Source organism: Anoplopoma fimbria, chromosome 14 (assembly GCF_027596085.1).
Source record: "Anoplopoma fimbria isolate UVic2021 breed Golden Eagle Sablefish chromosome 14, Afim_UVic_2022, whole genome shotgun sequence".
NCBI lineage: Eukaryota > Metazoa > Chordata > Actinopteri > Perciformes > Anoplopomatidae > Anoplopoma > Anoplopoma fimbria.
Window position 1 is genome coordinate 12,516,893 of NC_072462.1, and position 24,275 is coordinate 12,541,167.

Sequence of the window (24,275 nt, forward strand, 5' to 3'; positions counted from 1 at the left end):
AAATGCGCTGAGTATCACCCAGAAGAGGTTTTTATTTGAGTCCATGTTGCAGATTTGAGGACCTTCCAGGTTTTACTCAGCAGTTATCCAGTTAACTTCATAATCCTGCTTTGTGAGACGGACCCCCTGGGGAAAACATACTTTACAGCGGCTGTTAGCAAACAGCACGTTTTTGAGCTTTCATAAACTACTTTAAGCTGAATCACTTTATCCTTTGGCAGCAGAGAATGACAGAACGGATATTAATGAAAGTGTATGTACTTAAGATTCAGTCGAACACAGTACATTTTATTGCAGTTTACTCAGAATGTCCACGTTTTTTCCCAGCTGCTGAGATTAAGTATCATTATGACATCTCTGAAAATCCAAGATGAGAGCCAGATCCAATGTGTTAACTATCATAGGATAGAGGCACATTAATAATCTTTGTTTATAACTTCTCTCAGGTGACAAGAGGGTACATGAAACAGTGATTACATTGGCTTGATTTATTGTGTATATGATGTCTGCCTTACCTACCCTGTAAAGGAAATGCTTCTCTGGAAAATAAGCAGAACACAGTGAGAGTGAGTCTTTCCACTCTACAGCTGCAACAGTTATAAGTAATTGATGTGTGGCATTTGTAATTGTTGCTCCAAATAATTCTGGGGGTACTAAGCATTTTGCTGCGTTCCCCCCCTTGTCCTCTGCCCCCGTCCTCCTCTGCTCTGGAATTAAAAGGAAACTGGTTTACGCAGTAAGGAAACTGCGGATAACATTTCTTCAGCCCCCCCGTGAGACACGATACTCATGATACTACTCATGCACTTGGCTGATCCAGACAGCATTGTTTGTGTCTCGTAAACGTCCCCATCCATCCATTCATTCCAATGAAATGCACTGGAATTTATTCAGAGGTATTTGCTGTTGTGTCTCTCATTTTTACTTAATCCTGTTACGCATTGTACTATTGTGAATCCAGTGGCCAGAAGTTTTTTTTTTTTTGTTGATTTTCCATTGACTGCAAAAGGAGTTATTTATTTATATTGTGATTCCCAGACAGTCTGATTGTTCAACTTGGCAACAAAGCTTCAAGTCTCTCTTGTTTCCTTAGTTTTCAAATCTGGTTTTCGCATCAAATTTAAATGTATTATCCACCTTGGAATAATCCTCTCAGCTGGATTTCTGTTCCATCTCCCAACTCAAATAGCTTTCAACACAATAAATACAGTTTGGAGTTCTGTGTTGCCATATTGTTATCCTGCCAGTGATTGTAGCTCCAAGAAGGGAGTTCAACAGGCCCCAGTTAGTCATGTTTTGTCCTTTTGGGCTCCTACATTTCTGATTTAACTATACATGTTCTGAATTGATAAGCAGAATGAGCCTACATTTTATGGCCAACGTAGGGGCATCTTTCAGGAGTAGATGTAACCCAGTTAAGCCCCGATGTTATAATGTTACTAAATGGATGTCAACTTAGCCATTGGCACACATCCACTATTGTAATTAAGTTATTTGATAGTTTGGAGTCCCTTTTTAAATAGATTTAAATCTTAAATGTTTTGAATGTCTGCTCATACTAAGGGTTCCTGATAACATTACACATAAACTGATACAGTATGATTAGTCATTAAGCACAGTGATTATTATGGAATGAAATAATGAAAACCCTCTTCTGGAAAACTGATGATTGCACATGAGCGAGATGGAAAAAATAAGGACATTTAAAATGACTCTTCCGCTCTCAGTCTCAGGTGTTTGATTTCTCTTTTATTACTTAGAAATCCAATTATCTGCCACCTCATCTCCTGCTGGTTATGCGTCAGAGAACCAGTTAGTAAACTTGAAAGATATACTTGTCTTGTCTTGTCTTCTTGTTTGTAGGGGGAAAAAAAGAGCTGCAAAGTTCATGTCAAAAGATTTTGGCAGATAATTCTCAAGCAAAACAACAAAATACACTTGCTGTTGATCTGTTGTAAACAATGTTCTAGTGGTTTCTACTTGTTGGCTTCCGAACACACAGAGACTAAGTGCCAAATCAAAAATATTTTAGATTTATCAAAAGCACATCTGGAATAACTAACAAAACATTTTTCAACGTGTTTCAGACTGAAAATGATTTCAAGGAATGACAACATTATAAGCTAATGCAGTTTAGAAGACAAAAATGCATCATGATAATGTAAATAAGTTGTCAGAGGAAGGAGCATGGAATAAGTCCAAGCTGTTGCTCAACAGTCCTTTGAGTTTACTGGAATTAGATGCAGAATGAGATAACACCACCGAAAATCATGCCAATCAAAAATGCCTGAAATGCATACGGCACCTGGTGCTGCTCCCCAGCATTTTGATACTCTACAGAGTAATCAGAGAAAAGGTTAGAGTGAAAACTGTTATTATTATAGTGTACACCATTTCTTTACACAATGAAGTATATTATTTAAGGCTGTAAACTCTTGCTTTTTACATTCATTGCTGAATATATGTGCTAAATAACCGACACAACCATAAGATCGGACTGATGTATCCCATATCCCTTATTCCAAATCCCTGAAATGATACATGAAACCTGTCAAAGAAATGACACCGACATCTGTTTTCTATCAATATTCAGAAAGAGAATGTGTAGCCTGTCAACTGTAGACTGCTGTATTACAGAGGCTGCACCTCGGATTCAAGAAACTGACATGAGCATTTGGTATCGCTCTCTTTAATGACATCTCCCGCACAGTTGAACATTAAAAGGATTCCAATTGGCACACAGGAGGTCAGCTGTCGGATTAAGCTAACGATCCTAGTCCGTCTGATATAAAAGACAAAAACACATGCAAATAGATACTTTGAACCTGCAATTACTATTATTATTATTATTTTCTTTGGTGACTCATAGACATGTCAGTAACTTTACCCTTAGTGTCGATCAGGTGCAAAGTCTGCTAACAGTGCTATCTGTTCGTGATGGACTCATTCTTTCAAATTGAGAGCAGAATAAATTGAGCTTAGAGTCAGTGGAGTTAAATGTTCCCTTTTTCTATTTCAACAAGTCCCAAAACTTAAAATACCAAATACATTTGCACTCCAGAACAAAACATGGGTGTATAAGTGTTCTCTGATCTGGCGTAACTTTCGGCTTGACAACAGCATTCAATAAATCATTACAAATCTTTTAAAACTTTTTACGACCTTGTGACACTCGATTGGGTTTGGTTTAGAAATTAACCCAACTTGATTAAAGTTAGGGCAACGGCATGGTTTGGGTTTAGATTACTTCTTTGTTGAGTTTGAGTACCGTCATCTTGTTCAAGGTCAAGGAATGAGCACTGTTGTTATAAAAAAAAAACATTTATTGTCTGTAGGAAATGGGATCAAACTGCGGTCTCCTGTACCAAAGTGTTTTGTTGACCCACTTGGGCACAACTCATAATTGATGCTTAGGCTGACAGAGAGTTTTCTCTTTTGGTTTTGGAACAAGTTCTGAAATAACTGATACCGTGGTATTATTCAGAAACAGACCTTGCTAATTATTTTCTTTTCCTTTTTAAACCGAGTTAACAAAACATGGTGCAGTTCATCTTGTCATCTGTCATGCGTCAAAGAAAACCCCCCAAAGTAATTTACAATAAAAAATAAAAATACACAAGGCTTTTTTAAATGTTCCTGTTTCTATTTATTTATGAGTATCACTTGTTTTTCCCAAATGCCTGTGCTCGGAGACTTTTTTATCTTGTCCCATAGAAATATTATTGATGATGTTGCTGCCTTGGAGCCAGGCATTATTTTGTGTCACTTTAATTGTTTGGCGCTTTACACCATATTATGAAAAATATTGTTATCGGCGTTGAACTAGTTGAATTTGAGTCGTTTCTGCAGGTCCTGTCTTTACTATATTAGTGTGCTGCTGGAAGTTCTCACTGTTGAACTGTGTTGTGAGTGGGAGGTGGAGGCAGGTTTGACATCCGTCATTCATCTTTGCTCCCGTAGGGGGTGATATTTTGCAAAACATTAATAGCACATCTTCATTGTTTCATTTTAGATGAGACGTAAAAGAGTTGTTTTAAGTGGTGATACACCCTGTAAGGGAAAGGGTTAATCCCCATCCTGTTCCTTAAAAGCACCAAAGAAGATGCAGTGAAGTGTTAGTTATCATAGCGAGAGCAGGGGAGGACATGTTAGTGTTAAGGAGCATTCCTTAGTGACGGATGTACAGCACAAGCAGCAGCAAACATCCTCTCTATCTCCTCTCTTTTTTCTGGTGCATTGCTTTATGAATTAAAGTGGTGTGATAGAAATATACAGGATTCACTATATCATATTTATTTGACCATTAAAACAACAGGACAACAAATATAATCCCACTTCATTAAATTTCTCAATTATGAATAAAACATTTCTTTGTCATTTTTCTTTCTTTGAATAATTAGAAACACAAACATTCTTATATAATAATTCGTATAACTGAGGAGTCATTTGATTTAGTTCCTTTTGCATTTTGCCATCTGTTTTCATTTGAAAGAACAACCTAACATGAAACATGCCTTTACTGAAAAGACTTTGAGAGTTCTTACTTAACAATGTCTCATAAAGAGTCGTTTTATCAGAATAGTTTGACAACTATTGTTTGGATGATTTTGACCTGTCGCCCAGAGTACACATTCTTTCGCACTATGCAGTAGTTAACCAGTATTGTGGAGGACAGGCTGGGAATGGAGATGGATGTTCTCCCTCTGTCTTCAAAGGAATGGACAGGGTGAAGCTAGCTGAAAACCTACTGTAAATGGAAATGAGGACTATATATAACTACAGGGCATCCATTCGGCCTCTTTGCACCTATAGTGCACCTCAGAGCAATTTCATAAGGTAAAAGTACATGTGTGCTAACACAGAAACAGATATAAAGAATTAGTATCTGTGTTCATTTATGAATGAATGCTGTTGTTCACACATTTTACTATTCTCTACATGTTCAGACCTTAACTATCAGTTTCTAGTACAAGCTAAATGGTAGTAGATCCTAAACCAAATTTATAACAAGATTTGTTTGGTGTCCGGTGAGCTCTGAGTCCTTGTGTGGTCTGGTCAACATTCAACTTAACATTTTCACATCCCAGACATTTTTCCCTCTTTAACCCATGTATCAACTATTTTTTTCTGATATTTTGGTTTCTTAAAATAACTCTTGTTTCCTTTGGCTGTTGCTCATTCACCCATCTGTTGCTTTCCATGGAGAACTGTAGTATGGTCAGGCTTTGGTCATGCTGTGGTTTTGCGATGGTTAAGAGATGTGGTGATATGTAAACTACAGGCTGTGGTTTTCTGCCTCCATGCCTTTGCTCTGTATATTCAAGACTGCTCTGGTTGTATTCAACGTTTTATTACATTTAAAATAGAAAAAATATATTAAAATAATATTATAGCATCACTTTGCATAAAAACTGTATTTGTGCACCCCCTACTGTATAACAGGATCTTCTTGACAAGTTAATCAGCTAATTGAAAAGCAATTGGTTGTGTGTTTTAAACTTAATGTGCATTTGTTTTCATAGCAAATTGTTGGGCCTTCGAAACCTTAATTTATTCTCCCATAAGTGAAAGGAATAAACTGCTAATTTATCAGCCCTGAAGGACAGCAGCTAGCCAAAGAAAATGTCCGCCAGCACCAGTGAACACATACACCAGTCCTGTCATGTTAAATTGTAAACAGCTGCACCATTCAATGTTAATAACACATTTTGGAAAGAGGGATTCATGTTTGGTGGCTTTTGGCTGCGCAGATGTTGCCCCTTCCATTGAGAGTTTTGCTTGCACACTGCTGAATTTCAATAGTTGTCAGTCAGTAGTAATTTCATTTAATCATATTCACCACTACCACCACCATCAGTGTGTTTGTCCACCTGTCAAGACCATGTTTTACAGCAGTTATAGAGCTACATCATGCTGTTTGAATTACGCAGACATTTATCGGCTCTCTTGATGTGCCCTCCTCTCTACATTTAGGAAGCCCGGATAGGTTTCATTCATAAGGAAACATGCACGTTAATAAGCGTTATTTTAAATTATAATCTGAGTTGGTCAATGCCGGCTAATTCAATCCCTCGACAGAATATTACATTTCACTACATGCAAGTATTATAATAACAGGAAAATAACAAACCTCAAGTGGGGTTACACATGTTACATACCACACATATCAATAACCTCACGCATGAACATATATAAGAACATATATACCAGTATAAATATAATACAGTTAGCTCACATGTTGACATAATAATCTCCAGCCATGACACAACTACACAAAAAAAACCTATTGACCAATTTATAATAATTACTTCAAATGGAAACCCCCAAATGCTTTTTTTAACTTTTTTCCCATCAAGTTGACAAAAGATCAACACAATTGCTTTGAAATTGAAAATCAGTTGAGTGTTACCAATTTAACTCCTTTTTTAAGTTGATTAACAATTCCCTTTGTTCAGTGTATAGGACAAGGTTTACATCAGATATCCTACTTTTCAATTATCATGGAAATCCATCGAGGAGCTGTTGAAAATAATAGTTTCAATTAAATCTGTAAACTCTCTGTACAAAATGTTGTCCCAATCCATCGAGTAGATTGTTGAGATATTTCACAGGATAAGTGAGAACTTGAACCTGCTGATTGCACTAATAGAAAAGTCAGCGGATCACCAAAGTCTGTAGGATCAATCCTACAAATGTCTGTACAAAATTGCATGGCAACCAATTAAACAGTTGTTGGAAGATATTTTAGTCTAGACAAAAACAGTGGGCTGACAGCATGGATTATAACAGGGAGAATAGCAGGAATCCAGCACACTGCTGGTCAAACACATGTGACAAAAACAGTTAATGTGAGCCATAGGTATTAAAAAGTTCTGTCTAATCTATTCTCTGGACACCAAGAGGCACCAGTCAGTACACTTAGCTGTATAACACTTAATGGAAGCTCCCAAGTGTTATTGCTGTTAAGCCTTTTCCATTTCCTCAGCAAATAACTATATTGATTTCTCTCTCGCGTACTGGCTTGAAGCCTCATTGTTATGTGGCTTGAATAGATTGTATATTGATTGATTGTTTTATTTTTGAGAGCTCTTTTTTTAAATTGAAATGTACATATTTCTTGTTAAATCATTAGGAGGAGGTGGTGACACAATAAACCAACACCAACTACTGAAAGGTCTTAGCTGTGCTTTTTACATCTAAATCTATTTGAATATTGTCGGAGTGAACCTGACATTTCTATATTGTGATGAAAGATATTCCTTTTAAAAAGGCAAATAATCCCTCATAAAATACTGTTGATTTTAGTTCACCTTTCAGGAGGCCAGTTCTTCAGGGACTCATTTTCCCAAAATACATTTTGCACCATTTGCATAGTATTACCATTCATATTGCAGCCAGTGCTTCTTTTTAAGCAGCTAATTTCCCACTCTGTAAATATATATACTGTTAAATCTGTTAATAATAAATTAATTAAAATACTAATAATCCCTCCGAGATTCTTTTAACATTTCCCTGAATTGTAGGCCGCACGCTTTCACAGTAACATCAGTGTTTGGAGGGGATTGGTGATATCTGGCTTGTGTCCAGTAGAATGGTTTGAGTTAGAAACACATGGAAAGGCTAATGATGGTTTACAGTAACATACGACAGACAGCCGTGCTGTGTATAATTTCCTGAAGTGTCAGTATCAGAGACATCACACACACCTCTGCACCTCAGCTTTTTAAGTGAAGGTTTATATAAATGAAATTTTTCTCAAGTTTCTCAGCTATAAATGTGACATAAAAGAAGATGGATTTCATTATGGATTACACTACACATTTTATTGCATGTGGTCAGAGTCAAATCTCATATATTTGAGCCTGGAACACCACTGAGGAAACGCTGCAAAGAGGCAGTTGCCTGGGCTGCCTCTGTTATCGCTGACTGCTTGTATTTTGGCTCCAGCTGTCCACCAAAGCTGAGCCAAGCTGGAGTGCTTTGCTGCAGTGAGTCTCATAGAAAAACTGCAGGTTTTGTTGGATTATGTTGCAGATGCCAGCACAGCATGAGTGCAGTACATGGCCAAAGTGTCTGCTAACAGCAGATGGATTGCAGAGTTAATATGGAGAAAGGTCCTTATTTCATATGACCCTTTTTCTGCCACACAAAAAGTATTCATTGTTCCGTTGCCATGTATTATGACAATAATTCATTCCATTTATGGCTCCATATCGGTCAGGCAGGCAGGGACACTTGTTTAACTGTTTTTCATTTGGGACATTAATGTCGGCTCACACATCCAAGCCAAGCTGGTAATGCAGCCACTGTGAGTCTGTTTGGCAGAAACAATAATTCATATGGATACATTTTTATGGAGTACGCATACATTTGTTTTAAAAGAATAGTTCTGCATTTTGAAAAAGACACTTATTTGCTTTAAGAGTACGATGATATTGATACCACTCTGACTGATATATTTGAAGCTGGTGCAGCTTGTTGTCTAAACTAATTAAATTGAACATGTTAATTACTAATGAGCTTTAGGAGTGCTGGTAGACATATTTTTTTACCTTTGGACAGAGCCAGACAAGTTGTTTCCCCCTGTTTCTTATCTTTATACTAAACTAAGCCAACCCGCTGCTGGCTATAGCTTCATATTGAAAATACAGATATGAGAGTGGAATCAATCTTTCCACATTTCTGCAAGTAAGCAAATTAGTGTATTTCTTTAATAGACTATAATGATAGACTTTTCTATAACAAGCAGCAACAGTTCCCCTCAACTTATGACTTTATTGTGTTGCTACATGCTCTGACAGCATATTTTCCTCCTTTTTTAACATTTACCAGGCCTTCCCATTGGAGTTGTGTCACAAGAGAGAAAATGAAAATAAAAGGGCAAGAATTAAAAGCAGAAGTTTGAATTAGTTACATTAAATTGAGCGATGCATTTGGACAATTTTCTAACCAGACTGTTTGTTTGTTTTAAATGAGGGGCCCTACCAAGGGGTATTGTACCAAAGCAGTGTGACTGTCATGGGCCCTGAACACTGAGTTCAGACAGTCATTAACCAATAGGTTATGTTAATGTACCATGTTAGTGATCAAATGGGGCGTCATTATTTCTCTGGGAAGACGTATGCGCTCGCCCGCTCTAAACAGAAATAACAGCATTGCAGAGAGCAATTCGTTTTAAATTGCAGAGAGTCGATTTTATTTAAGAAGATATTTGTAATGTAAAAGGCCAGCCAAAGTGGGACACAAGATATCACTTCTTCTGCAAAATGTTAAGAATCTCATTTTTTCTAATATCTCACCTCTGTAACGTGGCTTTCCTTTCCCCGTTGCTCTGTTTTTGGCTTCCTTGTTTGATTTCAATTACCGTATTATTATCTACATTTGAATTAGGATTACTTTCTGTGGGCGTTCCTATCAATGAGATATATTTCTGTCGAAATCAACAGCATTTTGTTTTTAGTACTGCCCCATTTGTTGGTCAGGACTGCAGGAGAGTTGGGCCATCCAGTAAGTACAGGATTCCTGAGGGGTCCACGCTATTTTTTTGTGTTTGCATATTGCTGCTCTATTGAGCCTTTTAGCCTCATTAAACTCCCAGTATGGGTTTTATGGATTCTAATAGGTTGATGTCGCTGTGTGCCTGCTGGATGTGGTAGTAGTCTGTTGTTCTCTAACATTAGCCAGTTGTATAATGTGATAATCTGTCAGTGCTGTGTGTATGGCAGCTTGCCTTGGAGTTCTTCTGCACATTATTAGCTAGAAATGTTTTAATGTAGCTTGAAATATACATTGAGTTAAGTTTTTCTTATTGAATCCTCAAATAGCAGCTGCTGGAAAAACTTGAAGGTGCATGTGAACTATGTTATAAGATATGTAGGTATTAAATTATCTGCAATAATCACCTTCGCACAATTATCAGTACGTTCACGCATATTCTATCCGGTGTTATCTTAGTACAACACCAGATGCTGTTATATATTAAACATGTTGTATTTGTGTTGTCAAGGTATTGAGCCAGTAACAACTGGCTCTACTCTATAAATTTCATATCTTGCATGAAGTTCTTAAACAGCTGAGTTTTTGTTGGACCCTTCAGTCTATGAAATGTCCCTTTAGTCTTTACACTGAGTTATACTGCTAAGTGCTCCGGGGTTATAATACTACAGCTGGTGTCTGTAATGGCGTGCCTCTAACAAACAGATATCAGCTTGTGGAAAAACATATTTCTCCAACATTGATTACCTTTTATGGCATCACCAAACAACCGCCTGTAATTACATTATAATTACTGACAATAATGGGACATATTACAGCATAATTGAAGTGACATCAACACGTTTAAAAGAGGAATGTTGCTGCATTATGAATCATGACTAAAAGTCTCATACTATTGAGACAATGATGGTCTCCAACAATCCCTGATGTCTGATTCCTTCCTTTTCTGAGTGTAGTATTTTTAACAGAATAAATGACCTTTCCAAGAGTGGAGTTTTTTTCAGTTTGGATTTTTGGAAAACACAAAGGTATCCATTAATTCTGAGGATGGACTCACTGTACTTTGTTTTTTTAATGTGTCCCTATAAATTTGTTCTCCTCGGGGGTTGTTTTTTTGGCTACAGAACTGGCAGAAGTTAAGTTGTCCCTCTTAATATACTGTATTTTGTCTGCTCTGGAATTGCTAATGGATTGCTTAACTTTATCTCCCGTTTGTCATGGCAACCAGTGTGTGCTTACAGAAATAAAACACATTTTGACATGCTGGATTTTTATTACCAAATGACATAATGTGAATCTCGAGAAGAAACGTCCAAACCAGGAGGCCTTACAAACTGCAGTGCACCTTTTGTTCCTTTATTTATATTACACTGTGTGTGTGTGTGTGTGTGTGTGTGTGTGTGTGTGTGTGTGTGTGTGTGTGTGTGTGTGTGTGTGTGTGTGTGTGTGTGTGTGTGTGTGTGTGTGTGTGTGTGTGTGTGTGTGTGTGTGTGTGTGTGTGTGTAACTGAGAGGGTTCATGTAAAAGTAACAACAGTAAAACTGGATATTTGGAAAGTCTAGTCTTTTTTTTGTAAACTGACGTATGACGGTAGTTCTTGATAACCGGCCTTTGAGTCTACAATAGCAGATAACGAGTGAGCCTGCTGTGTGGAGTTGATAATTAGTTGACCCTTCTAGTGGAGTGCACAGAATACTAAGTAGCAGTACATCTGCAAAATACATTAAAGATGAACAGTTGTCTTGTGGATTACTAATCAGTCTAGATGCCAGTCCTGGGGTTTTGGATTGGAATTAGCAGCTAAAAAGATGGGAAGAATCCAGTAATGAGGCTACATCTGGATGAGCTGAATCATCTGGAGGCTGGAGGGAACTGCTGATGAGGGAATGTCTGATTTAACAGATGGTTTTGTGCAAACACGCTGAATTGGTTGTGCCTTTGTTGCACGTTTTTCACAATAATCAATTGACTGACTCATACCAATGCTTGGAAATATAAACAGGAGCCACCACGTCCTGACAATATTGGCATCTTTTAGAGGTTAAGATTTTATGGGGGAAAAAGTGAAGCTTTTCATCTGCTACTAGGTATACTGTGGCTGCCAAATATTCCCAACAATGATACAAGAGCCAACAATAATGCAAGGTGAGAGTGGGAAAGATTTATAGTGAACAAAACAATCAATGAAACGAGTTGTTGCATGCGATAAAAAGGCCTAACACTGTTGTGAAGGGTGATTTATGAGTGTGATTTGATAAGTAGGCGAGTGATATCCCTGGGAGAAGTTTATGGTAGTTAGAGGCAAATCTTGAAAAAGCGGCAAATCCTGGACGTAAACTTTGATTATTTTTTCCAGAAATCTACTTATTTATTTATTTTTGTTACAGTTATATTATATCTAACATGAGTTTTTCTCTTGGCCATCAAGGTTACTTTTGTTTGGTACACTACAACAAGTGAATAAAAATAGAAATAAAACAATCCTTCAAACGATGTCTTAACTGATGCTGATTATATTGATGACCTTTTGTTTGCACTGCAAGCAAACCTTGCTGGAGACTGAGAGTTTAATAAACCTTTCAGTCAAGAAGCCATTGCCTTTATTCATAATTCCCAAGCTGGAAACTCTGCCAGCTCTTTGTGCTACTGCAGCATGTGGCACCTTGCCACAATTTTACAAGCTAAGCGACACTGAATATAAGTCTTCTGTATATGGGCAACTAGAATAATTAGGGCTGCAACTAACGATTTCATTTTTGGGGATTAATTGATAAATGATGAAGTCTAAATGTAAAGAATAAAAATTAAAAAAAGTAGTGAAACATGTACATCACACCTTTCCAAGGTCACATTTTCAGATTACTTGTTTTATCTGACCAAAACTCTAAAATATTTGATTCACAATGATACAAAACAGAGAAAAGCAGCAAATCCTCACATTTTTACCAAATGATTTAATTGATTTGTGTTCTTTTATGTCACTCTTTATCCACACTATTCAGCATGAACAGGCTAATAAGGATGAGTGTGGAAGTTGTGTCCTCTCCTCTTCCAGAAACATCTTCTCTCGAGTGGAATGCAGTCATGTTATTGTATATCACTCTTAGAATAATAAGCCTCCACTGAGCAGACTGCATGTGTTGTCTCACAGCTGTGTGTTTGTGTGTGTGTGATACCCTTTAGTTTTGTAATTGTTTTCCCTGTTAGAAAGAAGAGCATGCTGGGATGCGATGAAGAGGGCCTCTCATGCGAAGGCGCATGTGCTGTATGCATCTTCTGCATACTCATGCAGTTTTTGCTTTAGCTATAGTAGCTTTCACTTTAATTCATGTACGTCGATGTGAATTAGTGTGTTTCATTACACAAAGCAAGACAAAGCCAGGCCAGGTCAGTCCACCATGTTGGTTCAGGGGAGGTCCACTGTTTATAAGGTAATTAGAGTGCTTGTGGTTCAACCTGGGTAACTGAGGTCAGACTAATCTATGTCTAGATTTCAGGGAGGCCCCTGTAAAATGATATGGATCACTGGTAAAATTAAATAACCTTTTAAATGGAAAAAAAGGCACAGGTGGCAAAACAATCAGATTTTCTGTGATCTGCGTATTCTCAACAGGTGTAGGTCTAGTGCGTCTGAAGTAAAATGTCAATCAAAAAGCTTGTATTATGTGTGTAGGCATGTGACTCTGGAAACTCATTGATATTCTCGTAGAAAAGTGTCATGAATGCTTTTGGGATATCTTCCCCCCCTTGTTCTCTCACTCATGAATATGAATGAAATCCACATGTGTTTTGAATTCTGTTTGCCTATTTGCATGAAGTACATGAGCACCCTAACAAGCTTGCACATCATTGTATTCCTAGCTGTTGTTTTTGTAACGTTCTAAGGCTCTGTGCATAATGACTCAGCATGGTCTTGTCGTGTGCTGAATATTATAAAGAGCTTCGTTTCTAATTACCCATGCATAATCTTTTGGATAGGATTTATTCTATTAGATGTCAAAACAACAAAGGCACATTCATAGCATGCTCTTTGACTGTCCCCTAGTGTGTCAGTGTGGACAGTGATTTAGATCTGAGGTGTTTCTGCTGTTCAAACACAGTGAGAGGAGCTGAGGTGGACTATTATAGCCCTTTTAAGAATCAATGCCAGATATTGACATAGACATTTTTTGGGGGGAAAGAATTATATCCTTTTTGTTTTATTACAGGCGTGCTGTAGAGGTAAAAGGCTGGCACTCATTTTGGGAAACATTAGAATTTTACTTGAAGCGACTTTAACCCTTACCATTTTGGAAAGGGTCTATTTTTACTGCGAGAACTAATTGCAGACTTAACCATTGCCACAACACGTCATGAGACAATACATTCCAAAGTAACCAACAGCGTTACTGCAGTAGTTTTAATGTTTTTCTTAGTGGACAACGAAACTTAAAGACAAATTTTAAGCACAATTTCAGCGCTAACAAAGCTATACGTCTATGTGATGAGAATGTTATTTATATGGATCAGCAGTTTATCTCTGAGACCTGACAGATTTTCCACCCCCAGACTATAAATCGTGTAGTTGGTTTGAGGTTATTTTATTGCTTTAGTGCATTGACCTTCAGCTCAGTATCTATCACCCAGTGTCTTTACGAGGCATGTTGTTTTAACCTGCAGACAAGTCATATCATTACCGTCATGGCTTTGCTTGTCAACCTTTCCCCTGGTCTGCCTGTTTTCATGTCCAAGTGTCAAAATAGAAAAGGTTATCAAAGGGACAACCTAAGAATTCAACAATTTTAAATTAAATCAATTTGTCTGAAAGGACAATTCCAGATAATAATGTAATTTCGTTTTAAAAGTGCTTTAATCTGTAAAAAGTAACCAAATATAACTTAGATTTATTTATCTAATGATATAAGGAGATAAAGTACAATAAGGTAGAATATTATTGGGCTAATGAGCATTTCCCTGAATGATAATTTAATAAAGATGCAGTTCAGTAGAAAATTAACTTCAACACAGATATGAACCAAGTTTCCAAGGGATGTTGCCTTTCTCATGATCTTTTGGAGACGGACATAGATGTTTGTTTTCACATGATTGTTCGACTTACCCTGGTTATTTTGCTAAGCTGGTTATTTGCTATAAGTACCTTCTTTCTCCATGAGGATGTTATTGTGACATGAAATATTAGGTCACACAGGAAACCGTCCTCAGACCAGCACTCTCTCTCCTCCACAAAAAACACAACTTTCCACAGTTTGGTATGCACTGGTGCATTTTACTGCAGTTGTGCAGTACTTCTATGCCTAATAAATATCCTACATTCTTAAAACAAATTAAGGGTGTTCCGGTCACTAGCTTTAACAAACATATAAACAAACTTTTAACATACTATAGAGCTTATTAACGAGACTAAGAGTCTACAGCCATGTTAGCAGCTCTGTGAGACTGTTATACTAATGTGTGCATGCCAACATGCTATTTTTAACAGGTAAAATGTAAAAAATGTTAACCAACGTTGTTTACCATGTAACATTTGCTCATTAGCACTAAACACAAAGTACAGCTGAAGCTAGAAGTGCGTGTTACATTTACAGAGCATTTGCACAAAGCCACACAATAGCTGACGTATGCCTCCACAAAAATGTTACCACACATCGGAAACAACTGCGCTTTTAGAAGGCACACAACTTTATGAGGCCAATAAATCACCAGTTGATGTCAATTTGATCAATCAGAGTCAATATCTGGAAAGACCTTCAATTTATGATTCCCCCATATCTCCCGTTATGTTTAGATTCCCACAATGCAAGCCCACAATAAACACATACGTATGCCCTAAATAAAGACACTTACCGTTGCACACTAAATTGCACAAAGACGGTACATGTAGATGCAATTGTTGCCCTCTCTAGGTAGTAAATATTAAATTGTGTAAGTGAAATAAGTACTTGGCCGCTCTGTGTCTGTACCCTTGAATATGCCTGTAAAAGCACTCGGCTGTAGAAGGTAGACCCATAGGATTGCAGTGGTGCAGAGTCAGTGATTTACTTTGTTTTATGAGGATTATATTTGTGTTTTTATAGAACGCGTCATTTGATTCATGAATAAAATTGCAGTTAGCAAATGGAAAATCTTACTTTTAATCAGATGAGTAACAGAAATTAAGACAGTCTGTTATACCCCCTCATTCTGTTCCACATCTCTATGGGGCCAATTTAGAGAGAGATCTCAGAAACTAATCTAAAAGCTGTCAGTTTAACTGTCTTCAGATAACATTATCTGCTTTCCTTACTCTCCCACAACATTCCCCTTACATTTTCCCTCGTGGATAATTTGGCTCCTAAGTTGTAGTGTTAAGGAGCAGGAATTCAGACAGTTTCAAGCCACAATAGCAGAGTAGTCGGTCTGTCGGTCAGTCAACCACTTTGGTACAGACTGGAATATTAATAACCATTGGCTGGGTTGACATGATATTTTGTACAGAGAAAATTGGTGACCAGAGGATAAATGCTACCTGCTTCGTTGATCCCTTTACTTTTTCCTCGAGCATCATGAATTTGACATTTTGGGATTTGAAGAAATGTTATGACAATTTAAGGATGGATTTCCATTTAAAAATTGGAGCATACATTGATGTTCTCCTCAGGATGAATCAATGACTTGTGTGATCAATTGGCGAATATCGGCACGCTACCACACTAAACTAAAATGTTGGACATTAAACTTGCATGTTAATATTGTTGTCGTGTAATGTTAGCATGCTGCTCATGTTAGCATGTAAGCATTCAGACTCACAGAGCAACTAGCATAGCTGTAGAGTTTTGTTCTCCTAGAGGGAACCTCATTGAGCATATATTTATCATGTAAATTAAAGTTAAATTAAATGTCTAAATAAACATCATCAATTGTTTTTTCAATGATGGTGAGCAGAGAAGGGAGAACTTTCATTATATGAAATTACTAGACAGGCCCACAGGAATTCCCAATCATCACAACAGCTCCTGAATGAAAGCTGTGAAGCATTACAGTGTAATCGTTTTTCAATACCAATATCAAAGTGAATTTGACTGCACTATATTGCCATGACTTCATGGTGTAATTGGATTTTTTACCACCTCTTGTTTTGAAAGTAACACCTGGTAGCACTTTTCCTTAGCGCTGAGTGCGAGACAGGGATGGATATTACCTCATGATGATGTTACTCATGCTGATAGAATATCGAAACAATATGTTATCATGGAGATGGTATTAATAAAACTTAACACAGATGAGGAAAGAATGCAGCATACAAGATGTTAAAGGAAAGCTCATTAGTTTGTTGCTTCCTTTTAAAATTGTTTTCTGTCTCACCAGCACACAAACACACACATCAATTGTTTTGATAGCGTTATTCATCTATTCATTCATCTTGGCCTTTATGAAATTACATGAATAAATATCTGAGTGCAGATGAATACATTTGAATGGAAACTCTGAAGAGAATTGGAAAGAAAAGAAGTACAAGTGAGCAGAAAGAAATGGAGGTGACAGAAACACAATAGATGAAGAGTGGAGATCAGTATTCGGTCAATGTTTTCCACATAAACAAACAAAAATGTAAACAGCCAATCAATGGACCACAACAAATTCTGCAGATCTTTATAAATGTTACTTGTCAAACATTATGCAAGTCGTATGGAAATGTGGGGCCTGTTCTGTGATTGTTAGAAGTGTTTTGGATTTGCCTGCTTATATGTATGTCCATTTGATGTTTTACAGAAAGAAATGTTGCAAGGGCTTCAAGTTTGTGTTGGGCCAGTGCATTCCTGAAGGTAAGGGAAACTTTTTGTCTTGTGTTTTTGTGATTATTTTGGGAATTTTCTCCTATCATGTTCCATAAGGTATTTAGTCTTGTAAATGTTTGATGTTCACTTGACTTTCTTGTGTTTTTAGCCTCACTGAGTGACAAAAACTGAGAGATCCCCCTTTTTTTGTGTTCACACAAGTGAGTGTGATGAAATGCCTTGTTTATTTCTGTAGACTATGATGTGTGTGCTGGCGCCACCTGTGAGCAACAATGTACGGACCATTTTGGTCGAGTGGTGTGTACCTGTTACCCTGGATACCGCTACGACCGCGAGCGTCACAGAAGCCGAGAGAAGCCATACTGTCTGGGTGAGACCTTGTTCAGAACCTCCTAAATATAATTCCTCTTTAAAAACAAGGATGTGCCTTACATTCTCATATTTGTATCGGAAATGAAAGTGTGTAGCTTGGCATGTCAGTTAGTACAAACTAGGACTCTTCTAACTATCTAATAGCAATCTTTAAGTACAAGAAGTCAAACTATTTCACACACTCTCTGGATTGTTTTGTTCTGGTCATTGGCAATTTCAACTAAGCTTGGCAAAAACCTTTAGAAGTTTTGCTCCACTGAAATAAACTACTGCAGAATAAAACATTGCATAACATGTTTTTGTTTTGCTGGTTTTCAAATGAATTAAGTGTTCCATCGACAATGGGAACACACTGCAATTTGTGAAAGATTATTATTATCTTCCATAATCGTTTCCCCTAGCAACTCTCATTGGACCAAATTGTGCACATAAAGGTTACATAGATTCATTGTTTGTTAGGAATGGATTAATTTTTATGTATCATATTACACATTGTAAATTACAGTCGTATGTAAAATATAATATGACTGTATCAAATCCTTTTGCTGAATACTGCAGTTGATGTTTATACAGTTTTCAAATTATTGATTTGTGCCAAGATGGTGGTAACGGCTTTTCTGTTTTTTTACCTTGTTATTAGATACGTGTTTGTTGATTGACACGGCCTTTCTTTAATTTGTTCTTTGTCTCTCTTCTTCATTTTCTCTGTCGGTCACTAACACATATAGACATCAACGAATGTACAGACAAAAACATGACTACATGCTCTCAGATCTGCGTCAACTCTGTTGGGGGCTACAGGTGTGAGTGTGAGAAAGGCTATTTCCTGGAAGAAGATGGAAAAACATGCACCAAGGGGGAGAGAGGTGAGAAAATTATTTTTACTCAGACATTTTCTCTTTATTCAAGGTCACATGTGACTGTGATGTGGAGCTGACCACACATTGTTATTCTGTGGGAGAAAAGAAGATTGGGGGTTCTTCGGGGTACTGCAAACACAGACACCTGGTAATCATTACACATCCCAGCTCCATGTGCATGTCAGAACATTTCTGTCTCCTAAACATAGAGCTGCCCCCGTGACTCCTGGTCTTTTCAGATTTGCAGGATGCATGTAAGAAAAACATCACAAACGGTGCGGGCGATAATAAAGTATTTATTTGCCCCAGATTGAGTTGCAAATGAAGCGTTCAGGAGCTGCAGATTTGCTACTTCCTCCCATGAGTTTATCTTCCATTACCAACTATAACATTTCAGGAGAAGCTGGAGAGTGAGAAACAATGGTTCATATAGTCATGCTCCTGCTTTATGCCCTGCTGCTTGGTAACATAGTGGGGAAAATAGTGTCGAGACACTTTCACTCTTCCATAAAATATATGCATCGTAGAGAAGGGGCCATTTTCCTACAGGCCAGAGACACAACCAGTAGACCGAGCTCTGTGCGTTTCATGCTTTTATTTCTTTTTTCAGGATTAATAGAAGTTTGTTGGTAACGTTTTTATGTGGTTTCTGAATAAAGAGTTGTTGATTGGAGAAAGACATGTTCTTAGTACACCATCTTTTTGTCAAAATGTTCAAACATGCAAATATGTTATTATATTGCATTGTTTTACCCCCAGCAGAGCCAATAGTCCGACATTAATTTAGCACAAGTCTGCCAGGAGGCTCTGACAGATTAACTAGACCACGTTCCTGTCTAAATCAAGGATTTTAAGTGAACCGCAACACTCGGGTTTAAAAATGACAGTGTTACAGAGTCATCCTTCACTGTATGAGACAGTCATTCCATAGTTAGCTCACACAGTTTGCAACAACCCATCAAACTGTCACCAGACATGTCACTGTGTGACTCATCAACCTTACTGTTACTCTATTTTTGGTTCTTGGAAATTATTCATTTTCTTCTAATTGGATGCCTTAACACTATTTTAAGTAAACATTTTTAAGACATACTTGCTTAATCATACTAAATTCTACCACATAATTAGTAAACAAGGTGATGTGTTTTTATTCCTTTTTCTGCTGATTTTCTGAAACACTTTTTCTGGTAACTTTTGTGACTTTTTTTTCCCCATATCCCAGCGCTGCATCTCTTTGAGAAGTCTGACAACGTGATGAATATTGGAACTTGCTCAGCCACATGTGACGATTTCCAACAGATCAGGATGTCTGTCTTGCAGCTTAAACAGAAGGTAAGATTCAGACAAGAAAATGAAAAAAATGCATCTTACAAGTATGAAATTGAATCCATGCAATTTACCCGTAATGCTTCACCACTTTTATCTAAAATCATACTTCTGCATCCTGTGCCTTTTTTTTATTTTTTTTATTCTCTGGTTGGCTGCAAAAAGGCCCCAGTGAGCATTAAACACACATTCTTTATTTAGCTGAATGTAAATATCTGCAGAAGTGCTCCGTTTCTTTATCACCACCTGAAGATCTTGCTTTTTTTCTAAAGCTTCCATGTCTGACATTATTTCAGAAACAACATCAGGCAGATTTTTACAGCACTTTATAGCACTTTATTTTCTAATAGAAAAATGTCTTAACAAACTTCCTTCACTGTAGCTGATTTATTCCATAAGTGGGAATTGGTGGTCAATTTGTGTGAAACTCAACAGTGAGGTTACATTTCCCTGTTTGTAATCACAGGCGTCTGAACCTATCTGAGCACGAGTCTGTCAACAGTGGCATTCAACACCTTCGGCTGTAACGCGCTGTATATGGCTTCCAGCTGTGGGGTCTGTGTGCTCATGCAGCTATACAGTATATGCCTCTTTTTTTTCTTAATGTTAACAAATTTGGACATCTTAACAGAAATGCTGTATATTATTTCAGCATACGAGAACATATATTATTATTTACTCGTATCATGGGACGGTTGGAGAATGAACATAGGATCACACCCAAGGTCACAGCATAATGTATATATAATAATAATCTCTGATCAGCAGGTGAACCATGACTTGCTCAGTGTATGTGTGTGTGTGGGTGTGTGTGTGTGGACATATGCTTGTATGTCTGTGCACGTAAATTCTGACCTGTTGGCCCTTACCCCATAGCGAGGTCTTTCGCATGTGTCCCCCTGGGACTGCCAGATCCATATGATGTTATACGGAGATCAAAGATAACTTTTCCTGAGGATGCCGCTCAGCATGCAGAGCAGGAACTCTCCTGGTTTTGCTGAATAATGCAGAGGGGTTGCCTGGCCCGCCGTCTGTCTGGGTTACAGCTTGTAGCAGATGGAAGATCAGCTTTCATCTTTGGCTGGGTGTGTTGTTTTAATGTAATTTTACTTGAAGTTGGCCCTTCGAGGGTGTAATTTTCCTGTCCTGTTTGACACTGCAGGACTTTATGAATCAATATATGTAGAAGTGACAATCAAATGATTGTTACAGATTTGGATGTTGAATCACTTACAAACTGAGGGGGAAAAAAGCTTTCATACTATGAAAAAATATGTATTTTAGTTGGCTATGTTCTTGTTAATGATGTAGTACTCATTCAGTTATTTGTAGATGACTTGTCATTGATCTGCTCATAAAGCCATTCTTTTCTGCATCCTTATTCAAGATGGCCATGCTGTCAAACAGTGCTGACGTCCCTGAGCAGATGACCAGTGAGAAAACCCTGACGTCGCCCATATTTTTACCAGGGCCTCCAGGTCTCCCCGGTCCTCCAGGTAAAAACATAAAGCTAGAGATAATAAAACTACAAGATTCTGCAGAAGGAAACTGGCCTGACTCCACCAAGGATAGTTTAGTCTGCAGCAAGACTACGAGTCTACAGCCTTGACAGCGGCTCTGGGAGGCTGTACTTGGGCACAGCTGGGCCGTAAGATAAATTCTAAGGAAAGCATGCTAACATGCTGACAGTGACGATCTTTTTTTATGTTTGCCATCTTAGTTGCATGTGAGCATTCTAATATTTGCAAATAAAATACGGACTACAACTGAGACTGATGGGAATGTCATTATATTGTCATGTATTGCATGGATTTGGTTATAAACTAAAGTACCGGACAAGTTTAATGATTGACCTGGTGACGACCCTCAAAGAACCAATTTCTAAAATGTATCACAATAATCTGTTGATTAATTGTATCACAGTAATCTATTGATTAATTGGGGATTTGACTCAGAACCAGAAATGTCAACCTCATTGTGGTCCTAGAGGAAAAATCCTAAAATCACCAAAGTCATTACGATTCATAATCTGGGAACCGTGAATGTCTGTTCCAAAGTTTGTGCCTGCAGACTGTATCCAGTCAATGTTTATTGTAGATATTTAGTAGATGTTTTACCAAATAAATGAAAACTAACTTGGATGCTGGTGGCACTAGAGGAATAGTTAGGGGGGATTAAAATGTCATGGCAGGACTGACCAACTGACCAACATTTATAGAGCACTGGCCTGGCTTAAAAGCATTTTATCCATTTTGCAAAAATCATCATCTACTCTATGTCTTACCATTTTTGTGATCAGTTGTCTTTAGATGACTAATATCAGTCTGGATTGTTTTAGGAGATCCAGGACCAGAGGGCCCTCCAGGACTTACAGGGCAGTTGGGCCCCCCTGGGTCTCCTGGTCCCAGGGGCTTGATGGGACCCATTGGACCCACACCAGACCTGTCTCACATCAAACGGGGCCCCAGAGGACCTGTGGTCAGTTACTGTCTACCTTTTTTTCTCAATTATTATAAATAATTGTGTTTTAACCAACTCTGCCACACAGTGGCTAATCCCATAAACAATAGATGTATTTACTCAGCATGTTATGTACAATATAAAATGTCTTAATCCTCAGTAATTCATGGATACCAGTCTCTTATATTGTCTTTTAGTCTGTTGGTTCAGTTCCTCACTTCACAATGACTATGCCGTTAAACTTTGAAAAGCTCTTTTTAATTTAATTGATTGATTCAGAGTTACATTTTTTCACCAAATTTATCCAGGTAGTTTTGTACACTACATTTTTGAACGTGAGTCTAGCCCCGGAGAGCTGGGATTGAATTGTCTTTTAAAAAGGGGAGCATTAGTAGAGTGCAACCAAGTATCTATCGCTTTTCAACTGACACTTTTTCACAAAAAAACATCCCATTAATCCCGCTCTTAAGGAAACAAAAACTTCCACAAGGTGAAAAAGGATGAAACACTTAATGGCAGTAATAACAGAGAAGTCTGAATCCATTTACAGCTTTAGTTGTTTTCTTTGGCTTGCTGTGTCTTTGTGCAGCGCTCGGTCTCGCCTGCAAGTGTGAACCCTCGGTGTTAAAGTGTGGGATCTAATTCAAGAATGTGCAGGAAGTGGCCATAGTGACATATTTCTAGTTTTTAAAGCTTGGATATTTATGCAATCTCATTATTGATAATCAGACCATCAACACCTCCAATTAGTTATATCAAAAACTGGATGATGCCAAAACCCAAAAGTCTGGATCATTGTTTTTATAGTAGAAAAAGATCTAGTGCGTTGTGTGTGCGTCTGACATTTCAATCTGTGTTTTAATTCATAACTCTTTACATTCATGACCTGTTAGAACATTTAATCAGTGCACATGCTGGTGAGGTCTGAATTAAAGAGAGTTGTTCTTCTCTCCGCACAAAATCCTAGATTAGACTCTGAGCACAGTTATTGGGTTTGGCCAACAGGGTCACATATGTTTTGTCTGTATGTTAGCATTTCGGAGATGATGAAGGGGCCTCACAGGCTTGGTTCTGATCTGAATATTGGCTCTACTCCCTATACAATGTCTTCACACTTCTATAATGACGATTATCCCAGGAAAGAGATCAAAGCACGCTCTGCTGTCGAGCTGAAGTCACTCAAAAATGGCCTGGAGGCAGGGACAAAGTTAATCTCAGTTAATCAATGTTGGTGGAGCATGATGAAGATGTCAGTTTTGAATTTAAAAAGATTTAGAATAAATGAGTTTTCTCTGGATGATATTGAATTGAGCATTAACACATTTCTGAGTGCAAGGGTGGGAAACACGATCAGATAGCCACATGCATGCGAATCCCCCTCACAGAATCCAATTCTATGTCTTTGGAGAGTGAAAGGAAACTGATATGAAAACAGATATGAAACGCTTTTTTTCTACATTCAACAGGGGCCTCCAGGAGCACCAGGAAAAGACGGACTAAAGGTGAGGTCAGATTATATTTGTCACCTAATCTTGACCTATCTGTGTAACGTAACTTTGCTGTAAAAGCTAACTTCTCTAGATGATAATCTTTTTTTAGTTGTACATGGTAGAACAGGGCTCAAACATGTTGCCCCTCAAGCAGAGGATTCATTCATGTTGGCAGCAGAATGTGACTCTTGGCTCACTGAACGTGGCCTCTCTCAAAGGAACGATGAGAAAGAGATGCAGAAGTTTCCCAAATACCAACTTGATACATTTGGCTCCTCTGCCATCACCATTTATCTGTCAAAAGGTATTTCTCAACAGCCAAAATGTCTCTCAACGTACAAATGTACACAGAGGGGGGAAACCAGAAGGCAAGTAGGTGTCAGGGTTCTCACACATCATTAGCTCAATGCTTCACAAGGCAGAGTTTTTCCATGCAGATGATAAGATCACTACAAGTTGCTACAAGTTGAGAGAGAGGAGGACTGGTGTGCCAAATG

The 24,275-nt window shown here is 37.9% G+C and overlaps 1 protein-coding gene across 1 annotated transcript in view; it reads left to right on the forward strand.

The window, feature by feature from the left end:
• ccbe1 (collagen and calcium binding EGF domains 1) overlaps window positions 1-24,275 on the forward strand; it is a 32,595-nt gene that overhangs the window by 3,964 nt on the left and 4,356 nt on the right. The window contains exons 3-9 of the mRNA XM_054613005.1: window positions 17,245-17,297; window positions 17,506-17,640; window positions 18,371-18,508; window positions 19,725-19,834; window positions 21,216-21,324; window positions 22,167-22,306; window positions 23,755-23,790. Coding sequence (XP_054468980.1) covers window positions 17,245-17,297; window positions 17,506-17,640; window positions 18,371-18,508; window positions 19,725-19,834; window positions 21,216-21,324; window positions 22,167-22,306; window positions 23,755-23,790 — 721 coding nt within the window. The remainder of the gene's footprint in view (window positions 1-17,244; window positions 17,298-17,505; window positions 17,641-18,370; window positions 18,509-19,724; window positions 19,835-21,215; window positions 21,325-22,166; window positions 22,307-23,754; window positions 23,791-24,275) is intronic.